Source organism: Sarcophilus harrisii, chromosome 3 (assembly GCF_902635505.1).
Source record: "Sarcophilus harrisii chromosome 3, mSarHar1.11, whole genome shotgun sequence".
NCBI lineage: Eukaryota > Metazoa > Chordata > Mammalia > Dasyuromorphia > Dasyuridae > Sarcophilus > Sarcophilus harrisii.
Genome location: NC_045428.1, coordinates 240,420,233 through 240,435,580, shown reverse-complemented (window position 1 = coordinate 240,435,580; position 15,348 = coordinate 240,420,233). Strand labels below are relative to the sequence as shown.

At 33.7% G+C, this 15,348-nt stretch overlaps 1 protein-coding gene across 5 annotated transcripts in view; it reads right to left on the bottom strand.

Annotated features, from left to right (window-relative positions):
- TRAPPC10 (trafficking protein particle complex 10) overlaps positions 1-15,348 on the bottom strand; it is a 106,725-nt gene that overhangs the window by 25,647 nt on the left and 65,730 nt on the right. For all 5 annotated transcript variants that reach the window (XM_031959287.1, XM_031959283.1, XM_031959284.1 and 2 more), the window contains 7 exons: positions 13,705-13,845; positions 13,230-13,342; positions 10,880-11,394; positions 8,595-8,736; positions 3,457-3,615; positions 2,268-2,494; positions 243-343 (listed from right to left, as the gene is read on the bottom strand). In XM_031959287.1, coding sequence (XP_031815147.1) covers positions 243-343; positions 2,268-2,494; positions 3,457-3,615; positions 8,595-8,736; positions 10,880-11,394; positions 13,230-13,342; positions 13,705-13,845 — 1,398 coding nt within the window. The remainder of the gene's footprint in view (positions 1-242; positions 344-2,267; positions 2,495-3,456; positions 3,616-8,594; positions 8,737-10,879; positions 11,395-13,229; positions 13,343-13,704; positions 13,846-15,348) is intronic.

Below are 15,348 nucleotides of genomic sequence, written 5' to 3'. Positions count from 1 at the left end.
CAAAAATATTGGCTAAGAACTACTTTCTAAATACATAAGGAAACCTAATATCCTCTGGTATCTTTCTCAACAGTTTCAAAGATGACTAAGTTTATAAAGTTATTCTTCATTATTTATGATCATTAAAAAAAAAGATATGGCCCCATTCCTCCCCTCCCTCTTTACTATAGTTATGACTGGAAAAATAGTGTCTCCACTTCAGACATTTTGGGAAAAGAAATAAATCATTAATATTTAATTACCGTTTTCCGGCTGACAGCAAAGAATGGGTGGCCTTAAAAGGTATATTGAATGTTAATGCAATAATAGTGGAGTAAATTGACCATGGACAATCAATAGACACCTAAAAAGGGGAAAAAATTACATTCATGGTACTCATGTGACTTTTAAAAACACCACCCCTATTCTCCAACCCCACTTAGTTTTCATGACTGCAAATATCACTCTTCTGAATGATGGATAAAATCAAGCAAACAAAGCCACTAAAAAAGGAGCCCATAATCAAATTCATATACAAGTAAAATACACAGTGAAATTTGTCAACATTCATGAAGTGTCACCAATGAGAATCTGTTGTAGTCATCAAGTAGCAGCAAAGTCTCTTATCATTAAACAAAAATATGAATTAGTGATTATGGATATTTGGTTTCTTGTAAAGCACTTATTTTTTTTGGTCACCATTGAAGAGACTAACCATAACTAGTGATTTTGTGTGTGTGTGTGTGTGTGTATGAATAAATAAATAAATATATATATATATAGCCAGTGAAAGGGACCTTACTGCTATTGCAAAGAGATGACTACAGCAGGCTATTATAGCAACCACTTTCTTATAAATATGTAACACAAAAATAAATAAATAAAAAAAATGAGTAGTAGATGATCATTTTGTTAGACTGGGCCCAAATCACAACAAATTAGCCTCAAAATTAGTTTGCATCCAACTGTGGAGTTTACCTGACACCCAACAGCCACTCTGACTGAACCTACCAATAATTTTGGAATCCTAGGACAGACTGACTATATATGTAAACTCAGATCTCATTTTTCAAAGTGAACATGAAGTCTAAGACAAGAAAAAAAGAGAAAGATCTCTTTTAGCTACATTTCTTTTAAGTAACTGAAACTAATCCAGGGAGAAAACTCTTTAGCTGACTACATTTGGTCTGAGACAATTATATGTCTATACAATGGAATGTATAATAGTATATAAAATATACATTAAAAAATCATAATCCTTGTCTTTTTCTTCTATTGCTCTGTTGCCTGCATTTCATTGTTGACCTGGCTCCAAAGAATCAATAAATGCAAATAGCATAATATGGTCAATCTTAGAACAAAACTCATACCCCAGAAACGGGCTTATTGAAAGAAAAAAAAAAATGAATATGAACACACTAAGAAGTTGTACTAACTTACAAGCTGAATTCATGGATGATATTTGGCATGTATTTACATCTAGAAACTTTTAACTTGTATTATGTTAAGAAGACTATTAATAATTCACATCATCCACAATTTCAGAGATTACATAGGATCTCATCTATAGGGCTGAAAGAGACCTCAGAGGCCATTATCTAATCCAAACCCAGTTTATTAATGAAGAAATTGAGGCCCAGGGAGGCTAAGTGACTTGCCTAAGGTCACATAAGTAGTGTCAGAAGCCAGACTTGAACCTAAGTTCTCTGATTCCTAAGTCACTGATCAAACATGCTTGATCAAAAAGCTACTAAAACAAGTAACAACGAAAAAATTATGTTCTGATGTAGATGCTATCAACATTTTTTTTTTTTTTGTAGCAGACAAAACCAGAACATAGCTGGTTATACCTGTCTGTCATTTTAATATACCAAAACTCATGCAAATTACTTAAAAGTGATACTTCCAGTAAGGCATAAGTCCCAGAATCCTAGGAAATTGTTAAACTTTTGTGCAGAACTGTTTCTATCCCCGAGTTTGTGCTCAATTTGTCTCTCTCTCTCTCTTTTTTTTTTTTTTTTGCAAGTGAGCTCTCATGTACCCCCCTTGATTAAAGGTTGGAGAGTAAAAGAAATTAAGTGTAAAAACTCGTTTGAAGCTGATAGTATCAGTAAATCCTCTATATATTTGACTTTTATTGAAGTAGATTTTTGGACTTTGGGTACTTAAGCAATTTAACCACTTAATGAGAATGATAGGCAGAAGTTACTATCATTTTCATTTCTAATACTTTTGAAACTATAGCATGTTTATATATAAAAACATATTAAAAAAAACCCACATCTTACTTTTTGGTCTAGAGTAACCATGCAGTTGCCAGCTTTCTGTTTCTCCTTATTTTTCCTCTGAGGTTCTTTATTTACTAATTTGTCACTCTCTCCTGATGTTGGAGTGGAAGGTAAAGAAAGAACCTCTAATTCAAATTCAATCATGTGGTATGCAGGAGCCATTGGCAAACTGACACTGGTGACCTTCTCTGAGGACTGAATCATGAGTGATGCTTCTGAAGATTTCTCTAAAAATGACACAAAAACGCAGTTTCAAGTCATTTTTCTGCCTTCATTTTTTCTTTCTCATATTATTAGACAATGCAATAGGGATACAATTCATGTTCAAGACAGCCTGTAGAAGAGGCTAAATCTATATGAAAGGATCTAGAGAAAATTGCAAATGAAGGCAGGAGGACACCAAAAGGCAAACATCACTTTAAAAAAAAAAATGCTGCATGGACAAGAAACTTAAAAGACTTAGGCTACAGTTTGGCAGTAATTAGTTGTGGAGTGTGGACATCATCATTTTTCATCATGCTATGGCAGAGTCAAAATGAATCAAATGAGAATGTCTGAGGAAACTGTGAAGTCTAAAGGTGCTACAGAACCACAAAATGGCATTATTATTAGTTTTCCCAACTTTAATAAAGGTAGCATATAGGAAAGAATTTTCAAAAAGTCCACTCAGCTCCTAGGCAGCATTGGCAGTGATTTTTAGCTAGTTCAAACAGTCTTTTCCAACTTTATTAAATTATACAGAATAATTAAATTATACTCTCCCAAAAAACAGCAAATTAATGCCTTTCTTCCTCCCCCCATCAATCCCCTTTGAAATATACAGTAATTACAGATCTTTTCAGAATATTTACTTTGCAAGCATATGTCCCTATATCGCTCTGATTATGAGGGATGATTTTGTAATTCTTTTTGTATGTATTTTTTGGGGGTTACTTAAGCAAAAAGAGATATTGTGTCCTTCTAGCACATGGAATGTATGGAGACTACAGAACATAGGATGATCTATCTTAACCCCGTATATAAACTGCATTACAACACTGTAATCTATAATCATTTGAGGGGAATGAGGAGAAAACAATATTACATCTCTTAACTAACAATTAAAATATAGTTGTGCTATTTACTTTAAAGTGGAAATCCTGTATTTTCACTATCTTGCTGATTTATGTTATGGCAGTAGAATGCTTACCTCTGGTGTTAGAATAGATTATTGCTCTGTTTTCTGCATGGAATAGAATAAGCATGGCATCTGCATTGCTAAGCTGTAGACTGTCCCCATTTTTTATTGTATAATAGCCAGTAGTGACAGTAAACTTGACTTTTTGAGGAATGCCAGCCAAAAGGCTGTCTGGAAGGAAGGGAAAAACAAAACAAAATTCAATTATTGTATTGATTTGAATTTAATCTGTCCTTAAAGGTCATACCTTTAAAATGTGATTCCTATGAAAGAGTATATGTGGAATAACAACTAAATTATAAGGTATACTAGTTTTTATGCAAAACATGTCTGAATAGAAAAATAAGGCCTATATTTATATGGTTATATTTCTGAATTAAAACATAAGTAAATTATAAAGTATAAATTTCATGACAAATTATATATTTGTAAAATTCACATAATTTTCTTCTCCCTACCTCCCAAACATCTCTGTGAAAGGGAGAGAGGAAGAAGGTTAGGCAGTCAATGAATATAAGCATCTGACAGCTGATACCATTTTTTACCATGGAAAAATCTTGAAGTTAAGAATCTTCTTGGAGACTGACTGAGAAGAGGAAATCATTGGTGTACATAAGCCAACAACTTCCATGAAAGAGAAACTTTGGAGGAAAAGAAAAGAATGGGAATATAATGTGACTAAATTTACATTTAGGATTTCCTTTCAAGTCAGACTTTAGTAGATTTGGGGAAAGACCAGAGAGCTACTAAGAAAGAGCTTAGATTCTTTTTCTTTTTTTGGCTATTTAATAATCAATTTATTTTTTATTTTATTTTACTTTTAATTTATGGAATAAAACAAACATTTCCTGAACACACCATAACAACAACAACAAAAAAGATGATCGCCTATGAAACTGCAAATCTCTTGTGTATAACTTGCTATTCCTTTTACATATTTATTAATTATTATATTTCTGTTTTCCCCCAATTCCTCTCCCCATGGCTACCTTGGACACAAATAGTTATGTACACACACACATACTCACACACACAAAATTGTTCTATACATCTCTATCAGTTCTTTCTCTAAGATTAGAACAACAATGGGGAGCTTCTATTTCAGAGAAATTGGAAGACATTCAGTGAAAAATGGAGTAAAAGGTATTTGAACAGGGGCAAAGGAAGGACTATTTATAAACAGTGAATTCCACTCATAAACAACTTGATATGATTTTTAGAATGGTTAGACATAATTTGGAAATCATCTCATCTAGTCCCTGTTTGATAGATGAAGAAAATGAGGCTCAGAGGAAGTAGAACAATATGTATCAAGACCAGGTAGGTTACTACCTGTGATATATCTGATATTTGTTAATTTCTAAGTCCAACATTATGACACTGACTGATTTTCTTTAAAACCAGTGGTAAGAAGCCTGCCGAGGGCTGCTGTTCCTATAACATAGCCCTTAGTCTACTTAAGCACAGAAAAGAAGAAAGCGTTATCTAAAAAAAACCAATAAGCCAAGAAAATGACTGATCTTCTTAAAAAGTTTCAATGAACTTCTTATAGATTAAAAATAGAGGAAAAGGAGGAAGATGAGCTGGGAAAATTACATAGGAAAAAGATTTGATTTTTCTTTTCAAATGAGACAAGTTAAATAAATACAATATATTCTCCACCAGTGGGGAAGATGTTGACCAGTAGGAGACAAAACTAGTTTGCAGAAAGCCAGGTTAATTTAGATTCTCTCAGGAGCACTTAGAAATGAGATTAAAAGGAGGACAAAAGAAACAAAGACAATCAGAACAACTGGCATGCAAAAAGTTGGGTCACAGAAGACATCTGTGCTGGTGGCGTCAATCTGGATGAAGTTGAGGGATAAATTCTCATGATACTTGACAAATTTAGATTACCAAATAATTGGTAAAATTACCAAAAAATTGGTAAATTACCAAACAATCATAGATAGTTTTACTACTCTTTTTAAAAAGTACTAATAGGAAACTATTAATTGCCAATCTACATTTATCCTAATATTTGAAAAAATGATATACATATATATTTGAGTATCTTTCATGAAGAAAGGTAGTGTGACACAGTTGAAAGAAAAATGGTTCTAGTGACAAGATCTGGGTTCAAGTTCTGGCTTTGTCACATATTGGCTATGTGATCATGGGCAAGTCATTTAACCTCTCAATTCCCTAGGCAACTCTATAAGAACTATAAGGTAATACAACCTTCATTCACTGATACAGGAAGGTTCCTCTGTCAATAAAGTAAAAGAATCATGCCCTGTCTCTAACCCTGATGAAAATATGAGAAGGGAACATGTAGCTTTTAAAATAATATTCTACAGCAGATGTTTTTACTGTCACATAATTTATTTAAAAAGAAAAAAAATCCTGTGTTTATCAATTATCTATATAAAAAAATTTTGATTTAAACAAAATGCAGCCTAAAGGCTCTTCTATAGGGAATTCTTATATATATGTTGAAATCATATGAGAGCAAATGCAACAACAGTGGGAACTGCTCTCATGATTACAGATAGCCATTTTATTTAAATGAGCAGTTACACAGGCCTCTTTTGTAAAGCAATTTTTATGCAATTTGAATTTGTTAGAGGACACAGGAAAAGAAGGGAGGGAGGCAAACAGAGGACTGGCACATGGTTCAAGGACCTATGGGGGCCGGAGACAAAGAATCGAGAGCAGGAGAAGGAACACCTGAGAGTCTGACTAGAATCAACAAGAAAAACATTTGAGGGGCAGACATGTTGGGTGAGGACACACACAAGAGAGGATAAGTGACAGGCAGGAATAAAGGACAAATACACAAGACCCAAACATGGATGGATGGGGCAAGGTCTTCTCTCTTGGTGCTGGAAAACTCAAGCCAAGCTCCTGATCTTCTGTTCTTCTAACTTTTATTCAAGGCTTTTTTTTTTTTTAAGGCTTTTTTTTTCTTTTTTTGTTGGTGAGGACATGGGGTAGGAAGACAGGGAGCATGGAGTTGAGGGACAAGAGCAGAGAGAATACAAAACTGATACTTTTTAAAATGCAAATTTCTTTCAGAATTATTTACATAAAATCAAATTTGAATAATGTGAATTTAAATAAAGTATGAACTGTTAGTATTAATATATCAAATGAAGCATAAAAGAGGGAAACATGCTTGCCATGGTATTTTTCATCAATTAGAATTGTCCAGCATGGAGACCAATGGAAAAGAGGTTACTTTCAAATAGTGAGGTCTTCCAGATGCTCATCTATGGATGACATTGTGCTGATTGCATTAAGCCCTGGAACACTGCAAAACATCCTAAATATGATATGGAATCACTCAAAAGAATTTTACCTAGTTATCCAGAAACTAACTGGGTAAAGAATGCCTGTAGTCCATACTAGGATATGCAGCTGAAAGGATCCTTTAAATGGTCAAAAGATAGGGAGAGAAGAAACGGCAACAACAACAAAATAGATTTCTACTTGCCAAAATGTACACTACTGTTAATGGTATCAAACTTCTTGAAACAATATCATTTTTTAAACACCAATACTTTTCCAGTATTTGCAGGCCATCATGCAAATGCTACTGCTATAAATTATAGAATATCACAATCTTCAAGGAATAAAAATTGCATATTATTCAAAGGGCAACTTAGAGATGTATGATAAGAATAAACATGTTGTAGCATCTAACCAATGACAAATCATATTTAGGCAGCAGTAAAAATTAGGACCAGAAAGGGAGAAGTTTAGTTACAAAGAAGGTAAAATATAAATTGAACACTGCAATAATACACACATAATGATATGACATAGAAATATTTTGGGTGTAATCTCTCTGGAGGATTTATGGGATGTCATGGGATAAAAAGGTATTGAGGGATTATAATCTGTATCACTGAAGGAAATATCACATGGATGACATCATAGAAATAAGCATTAGTATTCCCATTCTAATGTGAACAAATAATACATCTATTTGTGAAAATTCTGATTATATTTCCAATTGAAAACTTTTCTAATTTTTCATCATTTTAGTATTACTCTTAATTTAGCAATTTCTTAGTCAAGTTTTTTATATGTTGTAATATTCTTCTCTAAAATTTAATGTTCTCTGGGAGCAGGTTTCTTGGGGGGCTTCTGGAGGCAGCCTTAGTTTCAGTTCAGAGTAATAATCACCTCAAATTCAGCCAGGAGTTAAAGTCCAATTCCTTTATTGTTTCCTTTTAAATCTTGTCTCCCTCCTTGGGCCCGGTTAGCTTTCTTAGAGGCCTATCTCTCTCCTTGGTTCCTGCAGCTAGTCCTTTGCCTCTGCCAGCTTCAGCCTTTAGCTCTCTCCGAATCTCCAGCCAGCACAAAGGTGGAATATGGAATGAATCTGACTCCGCCTCCGAGAGTGGGCTTGTGTCTTAGTGGGCTGCTCCTTATATATGCTCTCTTAAAGGTGTGAATCTTGTGGAACTGCAGTAAGTACTAAGTACATCTGGAGAACTGTTAAGCACCCTGCTAAACAACCATTGTCTCTATCAATTCCACTGACTTAGCACCTTGTAAGAATTCTAACATATGTATATCTGTGTGTATGTATGTATATATGCACAGATATGTATGCATATAAAGGTATATGTGTATACATACATATACCAATCTAATAAAAGTGCAGGGAAGACAGTGAACAAGTAAGCAATTTCTCTTTTTGGTTTAAACATTTATTAAAGTTGATATAACACAGTCATTAATGTAGAGAAAGAAATAAATTAAAGCATTTTCATTGTAAAGAATGAGAATCCACAAATCTGTCTCTGGACATTCACCAGCATATCTTATTGATATTATATAGGTAAATATCTAGGCATATAATTACACACTTACACACACACACACACACACACACACACACACACAGATTCATAAGTTTTTTTTTTTAATCACTCACTGACATTAGCATTTATATGAAATGCAGTTCAGAAATTGGAAAGACATTAAGTTTTCTTGTCAACCTATGCTTCAAAATGCTCAGCTACACTATAAAAAGAAGAAAAAAAAATCAGGAAACTCCAAAGATTGAAACCACAAATTTTAGGCTTTTTCTATTATCTAAACTCCTCCTTTCACTTTATCTTCATACTAAAAATGGTTTAATATCTAAGTATTCTTACCAGTCAATGGTTCCACTTTTAGCTGAGGGTCCTGAGAGTAGACATCATACTGTACTATGGGGTAAATATGAGGAAGAACAAATTGCACTTGGCCCACTGAGGTGCACATCTGCCTGAGAGTATATGTTCCGGGTTCTTTAGCCTAAAATAAAAATGATGCATGATTTTATAAGTTGTAACAATTTCTAAATTATGACATTTACAATAATATGTCTTTGTGTGTATGTGCGTGCATGCATGCACAAATGAATAAATGCACACATACAGATTCTGAGTTGGAAGGTACCTCAGAAATCAGTCAGTCTAACCCATTGCTGAACAAGAATCTCTAGATAATGAACTTTAAAAATAGTCATTTAGCCTTTTCTTAAAGACCTCAAAAGAGGAAGAACTTCCTGAGGCAACCTATATACTTTGGGGCATTAGGATGTTTTCCATATATAGATCCTCAATCTGCCTCTCTGCAACTTCTTATTACTTATGATTCTGTTCTTGATCAAGTGGATTAGAAACAATCATTCTCTTCTTCCCAATGCTTGAAGGCAATTATGTTCCATGCAAAATCTAATCTTATCAAGGTCAACAATTCTTATTTATTTATTTATTTATTTTTAAATAATCATTGGACCATAGACTTAGAGATGGAAGGTACCAGAATCCAATTCTTTTATATTATAGATAAGGGCATTGAGTCCCAAAGAGATTAAATAACCTTCCCAATCCCAGAGGTATCAAGTGGCACAGCAAGAATTTTTGGCCATCAGCCTTATTACCATCCAACTTGTGTTCCTAAACAAGAGAACTTAGATGCATGCATGCAATTAATGCTTTACAGCACATAAAGGGCATTCTTTGAAACAACTCTGTAAGATAGAGGTATTATTTTAATTCCTTTTATAGTTTAGAAAATTGAGGTTCATTAGCTTAGAAGGTTCAATGATGTACTTATGCACATGATTAATAAATGTTGATCCCAAACCAAAACCCCAAAATTCTGATTTCAATTCTATTGCTCTATGGTTCCCGTAGGTTTTAAGGTAACTTGAACATATTTTACCCTATATTCAGATTTGAGATTTCAAGAGACACATTTTTCATTTGTGAAAAATCATGATGGATTTATTCTTAGAAAGTATACAGAAATATTCAGTAACAATATTCAAAACCTATTTTTAAAACTGGAAAAACAAATCGGGACTTCATAAATATTTATTCTTTCTTTTTGAGAGCTGGCCTAATTGTATCTATACTAAATATATACTACATAAAAGGGACAATTTACATACAAACGAGTCATAGGAGCACATATGTGTACAACAATTAGTGAGCAGCAGGTGCTCAATGAATGCTCATTGATTGATTTCTGAATGGTTTCTCTTGAAAAATAATTTGGGCATTTTTTTTTAGGTAATTGTGTTATCAAAATACTGATTTCCCACTTAAGAAAAACCCAACATCATGCTATTTTTGGATTTCACCTAAGTATTATATAATATACTAAAGAGAAATTTATATTTTGTTTTTAAAATTATAAAACATTCTTTGGGGAACTGGAAGATTCCTTAAGGAACATCAAAAGCAGAGTTGGGTAATCCTAAGTAGTTTCATAGAGCCATGGAAATGATATGCGATCTGGAGCTGGAGGATTGGTTTTTCAATATTCATGCTCTAACTGTATCATGTGTCAGTACTAACTGACACTTATGAGTTAGTTACCCTCTATCTACATTTGCCTATCTGTAAACAGGAAGAATTAGGTTTCTAGAATCCCTTGCAATTTAAATTAAAAATTAAAATCTCTGAGCTTCCATCTGGTTCTAAAACTCACAATTTATGTGCACATACATTACAAATATACCCACATAATTCTTAGCTCAGAACAACCCTGACATATCACTACATGGTAATACTATTGGTAACTAAGAGATAGCTATAAAAATCTCTGATCTGGCTAACAAACAATACAAATCTTTTAGGATAAATGTGAGTTATCAAATGTCAGCATGATTTAAAAGAACAAAACCAAAATGCCAGCAGCATTAGCCTTCTACTTTTTACCTGGATTTGTGTTTGGTGTAGTAAACTAGATCTATGAATATAGATCAACATTTGTTCTACAGGCTATAATCTTATAGCCTGTGTTAAAAAGCTTGTGTTAAAAAGAGGTTGTGAACCTAGGACTTCCTAATTCCCAAGATGAGCTACTTTTCCCATGAGGCCATTTTAGCTTTTAAACAGCCTTATATGAGCAGTATTAAATTCAAGTTACCAATTTTAAAACATACCTGAGTTCTGAATATTATTTTATTGACCCCTGGGTCAAGAGTTACATTGCTACATTTTAATATGTGTGCCCCATCCTCTAGAGTCACACCTGAAGGAATTTCCAAAGAAGAGCTGCTTTCTTGTCTTCGTAGTAGCATGTGAACATTTTTACAAATGATCCCTGTTGTATTCAAGGAGTTATCAGAAGGGCTTCTCTCATACATTTCATATAATTCCAATGCAGGTGAACTACTTCGGGAGAATGGAACACTTGAATTCTCATTTGGAAAACTGATGATGCCATTGGACGTCTTGTGCTTGGTAAGCCATTCAGCAGTCTTACGGTAGCTATTTTTCTCAATGCTAAAATGAACACTGACGGCAATCTGCTCTACTTGGACTGAGATGGGCATTTGGCTTAACAAAGTAATCTCAATGGACAGAGTTCCTCCCACGTGGACAAGAGCATTTGAAGGATCAAAGTGAAGATGTTTTAGTTGTGCGAAGGAATGCATAGATAGTACTACTTTGAGACCTGCAAATTTTATATAAAAAAATGTGGGTTTTAGAAATAGTGATAATGTAGTCTGTCAGAAGTCCCTGAAATAAAAGCATTATTCTCAATGAAATAAGTTTAGATCCTAGCCCCACCTCAAACTCTAGAATGTATGAAGAAATGTATTACTAAGAAATTTATATATCTTGCAGGAAATTACAAAAGCAGAGGCAAAGATTTCCCCATTTTGGTTAAAGATGTTGTGTTCCTCGAATTTCAAGGAACTAACCTGCTTTTCTCTTTTTCTTAGTCAAAACACTGAATCTCATTTTTATTACTGTCTGGTTTCATGAAGAAAATTCCCAGTCATATGGATTCTCTTACCCTTATACCACATTCTTTCCCATTTACTCCATGACTCAGCAATACGAGACTTCTTTGCTGTTCTTTGTATCCAATGCTATAGTCTATACCTGGCATGCTATTTTTCCTCAGCTTTCCAAACTGGCTTCCTTAGATTTAACTCAAAAATTTCCTCCTGAATAAGGCCTTTTCCAGTCCCTACAACACTCATTTCTTCCCTCTGAGATTACCTCCTAACTACTCTGTATTTAACTTATATATGTGTAGTCATTTACATGCTTATGTCTCCCAATGTGAGTTCCCAAAGTAAAAAGACCATGTCGCTGTCTTTCTTTGTAACCCTGGTACTTAGTACAGTTCCTATAATACAGTAAATACTTCAAGTTAACTAAGAAAACTATATTCTGGCAGAAAAATTATAATTCAACAAAGAGCATACAGATTGTATAGCTAATATAGCCAAAGACTAAGAATTCCACTTATCTCGTTGAATCTTAACCAAAAGTCATGACTCAACAAAATATAGGTATTAACTTGAATTATTAAAAGAGAAAGGTAAATGCAAATGCCTGGCCCAGAGATGATGCCTTGGGTATTTATAAAGTTTAGGAAAAAGGAGAAGTCTCATAGAAGAAGTAGAGGGCAACTCCCTCTCAAATGAGAGTGACATGGGAGAAGAAAGGGGGAACAAGAAAGAGCAGGAGGGCTCAGGCTCATCATGGAGGGAGAATCTTATCTGCTTATCTGCAAGATCCCAACTGCACAAACAGTTTATCACTCTGGGTTAGGTTTGTTGGAACCAGAACTGCAGCTGACTTAGCTTCAAAGACAATGAGATGGCATAGTGGATAGAGCACCATCCCTGAAATCAGGAGGATCTGGCCTTAGACACTTAAACACTTCCTAACTGTGTGACCCTGGGCAAGTCACTTAACCCCAATTGCCTGGGGGGGGGGGGGGGGGCAGGAGAGAAAGGCATTGAGTTGAACAGAGTTTTCAAAAGATTACTGTTAAATATATTTTTTTACCATGTTTAACATATATTGGATTATTTGCCATCTAGGGGAGGGGGTAGAGGAAGGTTGGAAAAAATTGGAGCACAAGGTCTTGCAAAGGTTAATGTTGAAAAATTATCCATGCATATGTTTTCAAAATTAAAAAGCTTTAGTAAAAAATATTTTAAAAAAAGAAGAGTGAAAAAAAAAAGATCACTGTTAAATTAGTACAGGGAAGCTTCATCTCTGGAAAATAGGGCAACTCAAGAAAACAAGTTCCGGGAGCCCCTTCACAAAGCATACATTAAAAGAAACAGAAAAGGTACAGAGCAAAGTATGATATTCACAGAATTTTATCCTAGTAAGATCTGAACAAACAACAACAGGTTTAATTATCAAGTAAATCAGAATTCTTTAAGAAATAAGGTCTTTAATTAAAAGTTTTCTATTTAAAAGAGGCAATTTCGCTTTTAAAAAGGTTTTAAAATACATTACTAGTTGAATTTTACCTCTCACCTGGACTTTCTTTCTGCTCATTGGCAAAGTTAAGTATTTCTTGGCAAAAATGTTTACGTTCATCCTCTGTTAAGTGGGTATCACTGGCTAAAAGGCTGCTTGTCTGAAGGTAACTGGAAAGTAGGGCTAAGGAAAATGAAATGAAATCCATAGCTATTTTCAAGAAGGTTTTTTAAATCATATATCTGTTTTCTAAATGCTCTTGCACTCATTAAAGGCAAATTCTTTCAAGAATCCCAGCCCCACCAAAAATAAATAAATAAATGAATAAGTATATTCAGGTAAAAAATAGATGTAAAAGCATTTCCTCCAAAGAAGTATCTGCAAAAAAATAACCAGGATGTTAGTCTGATCACCAAAAAGCACCAATTTGGCCCTTATATATATCATTATTCTAAGAGAAAGCCATCATGTATATTATATAAACACAATCTTATGGTTTAGAAATTGATAATCGAATTTTATGAAAGGATACTTTTCAATCTGTCCAAGGTGTTTTTGGCATTCTGCTAACTGCTTTCTTGTATGTGTGATGGGCAATGCCCAACCCTCAGCCACATAATTCTTTAATGCATTTTGAAGGTAGACCTCTGCTTTTTGAGGAGACTTTTTCCTCCTTGCAAAGCAAACAAACAAGAAGTTTAATCATAATTTATAATAAAAATAAATTTGAAAATTAAATTTTAGGACTATTCTTCCTCTATCGTTTTTACTTCAAATATACCTTTCTTTTTATCTCTTCCCTAAACTGAAATGACATAACAGATACAAATAGTAAATTTGTCCAAAAACCAAAATGGGGGTGTCATGAGTTCAACAATGCTAAAATAGACAAGGCCTCTATTGTTTTTCACTTCACTGATATGTAAAATAAAGCTCAGACTTTAAATTAAACGATTTGTCTAAAATTAAGCTGGAATAGAGCCAGGCTCATAATAAAGATTTTCTACTTCTAATTCAGTCTTCTTTCCATGATTCCTACCAGACTCCTCATGTGAAGGTGGGGAAAATATCAACTAAGGAAGGAAGGTTAAGCTAATAGTAGTTTCCAAAAAAGTAAAAATTTCCACATAGAGGTGAGAAATAAAGTCAGCATATACCAGGTATCAGCATTCCTAATCTAAACTTAAACTTTAAAAGTTGCTCAACCAAAAACCAACCTGAATATAAAATAAAAACCTACAAAATATGCCAAAATTGAAGTAGTTCTTTGGATTTTTTCAGTAATACTGGGCATTCTATACAAGAGTGACAACAGGCAACCTTTAATAGTTGGTTTCCTGTTACTGAAGGTTTTTTAAAACAAGATCAGATAACCCCTTTCTAGAAGATTCTAGTTTGGGTTATGAATTGGACTAGAGAGGATCTCAGATCACATTTAACACTAAGATTTTGTGATTACTAATTTCAAAAAATAAAGGACAAGCCTAGCCCAAAGTATGTAACATGTCTAGCTATCTTTGGCAGTTACCAAAGTCTTGGTTCCCTAAATTTATTCAACAATGAGAACAAGTTTCCAACCTAGGTAATTTCAGAAAAGTTTTCCAATTCATCTTTAGCTTTTGTCTTTTCCTATATGCTAAGTACCAATACTGCTATTTTGTAATATTCTGAAATGGAAGCACTATTTGAAGTAGGAATGGAATATTTTATCCTTTTGAATTAGAATTGTTCAACATGAGCCAAGTTCTTGAATAACATTTTTCAGATACTACTTTCTGACTCTGCTAATTACTTATTCCCTAAGTAATCATGATCCAGCCAACAAACTACTGGATAAGACAGTCAGGAGACCTAGGAAGGAACTCATTCCAGTTCTGAAACAAATCTTGGGGAAGTTAAAATTTCTGAGTTTCAGTTTTCTTGTCCATAAAATAAAGAAGACTAGATTATTTCTAAAGTCTTTTTCTAAATCTAAAATTCTGTTCTAGGATGATTACACTAGTTACAAAATATAGATTGAGTAAATGTTTTTAGTTTCACTTAAGAAGAATGACTAAAAATAAAATATTCATATCATTTGATTCTGGAATACACAGGCTAGGCCTAAACCCTGAATAGGTCAGTGAAAAAAGAAATGCCCTAACATATAATGGGTCTCTCAAATGTTTTAGTACAG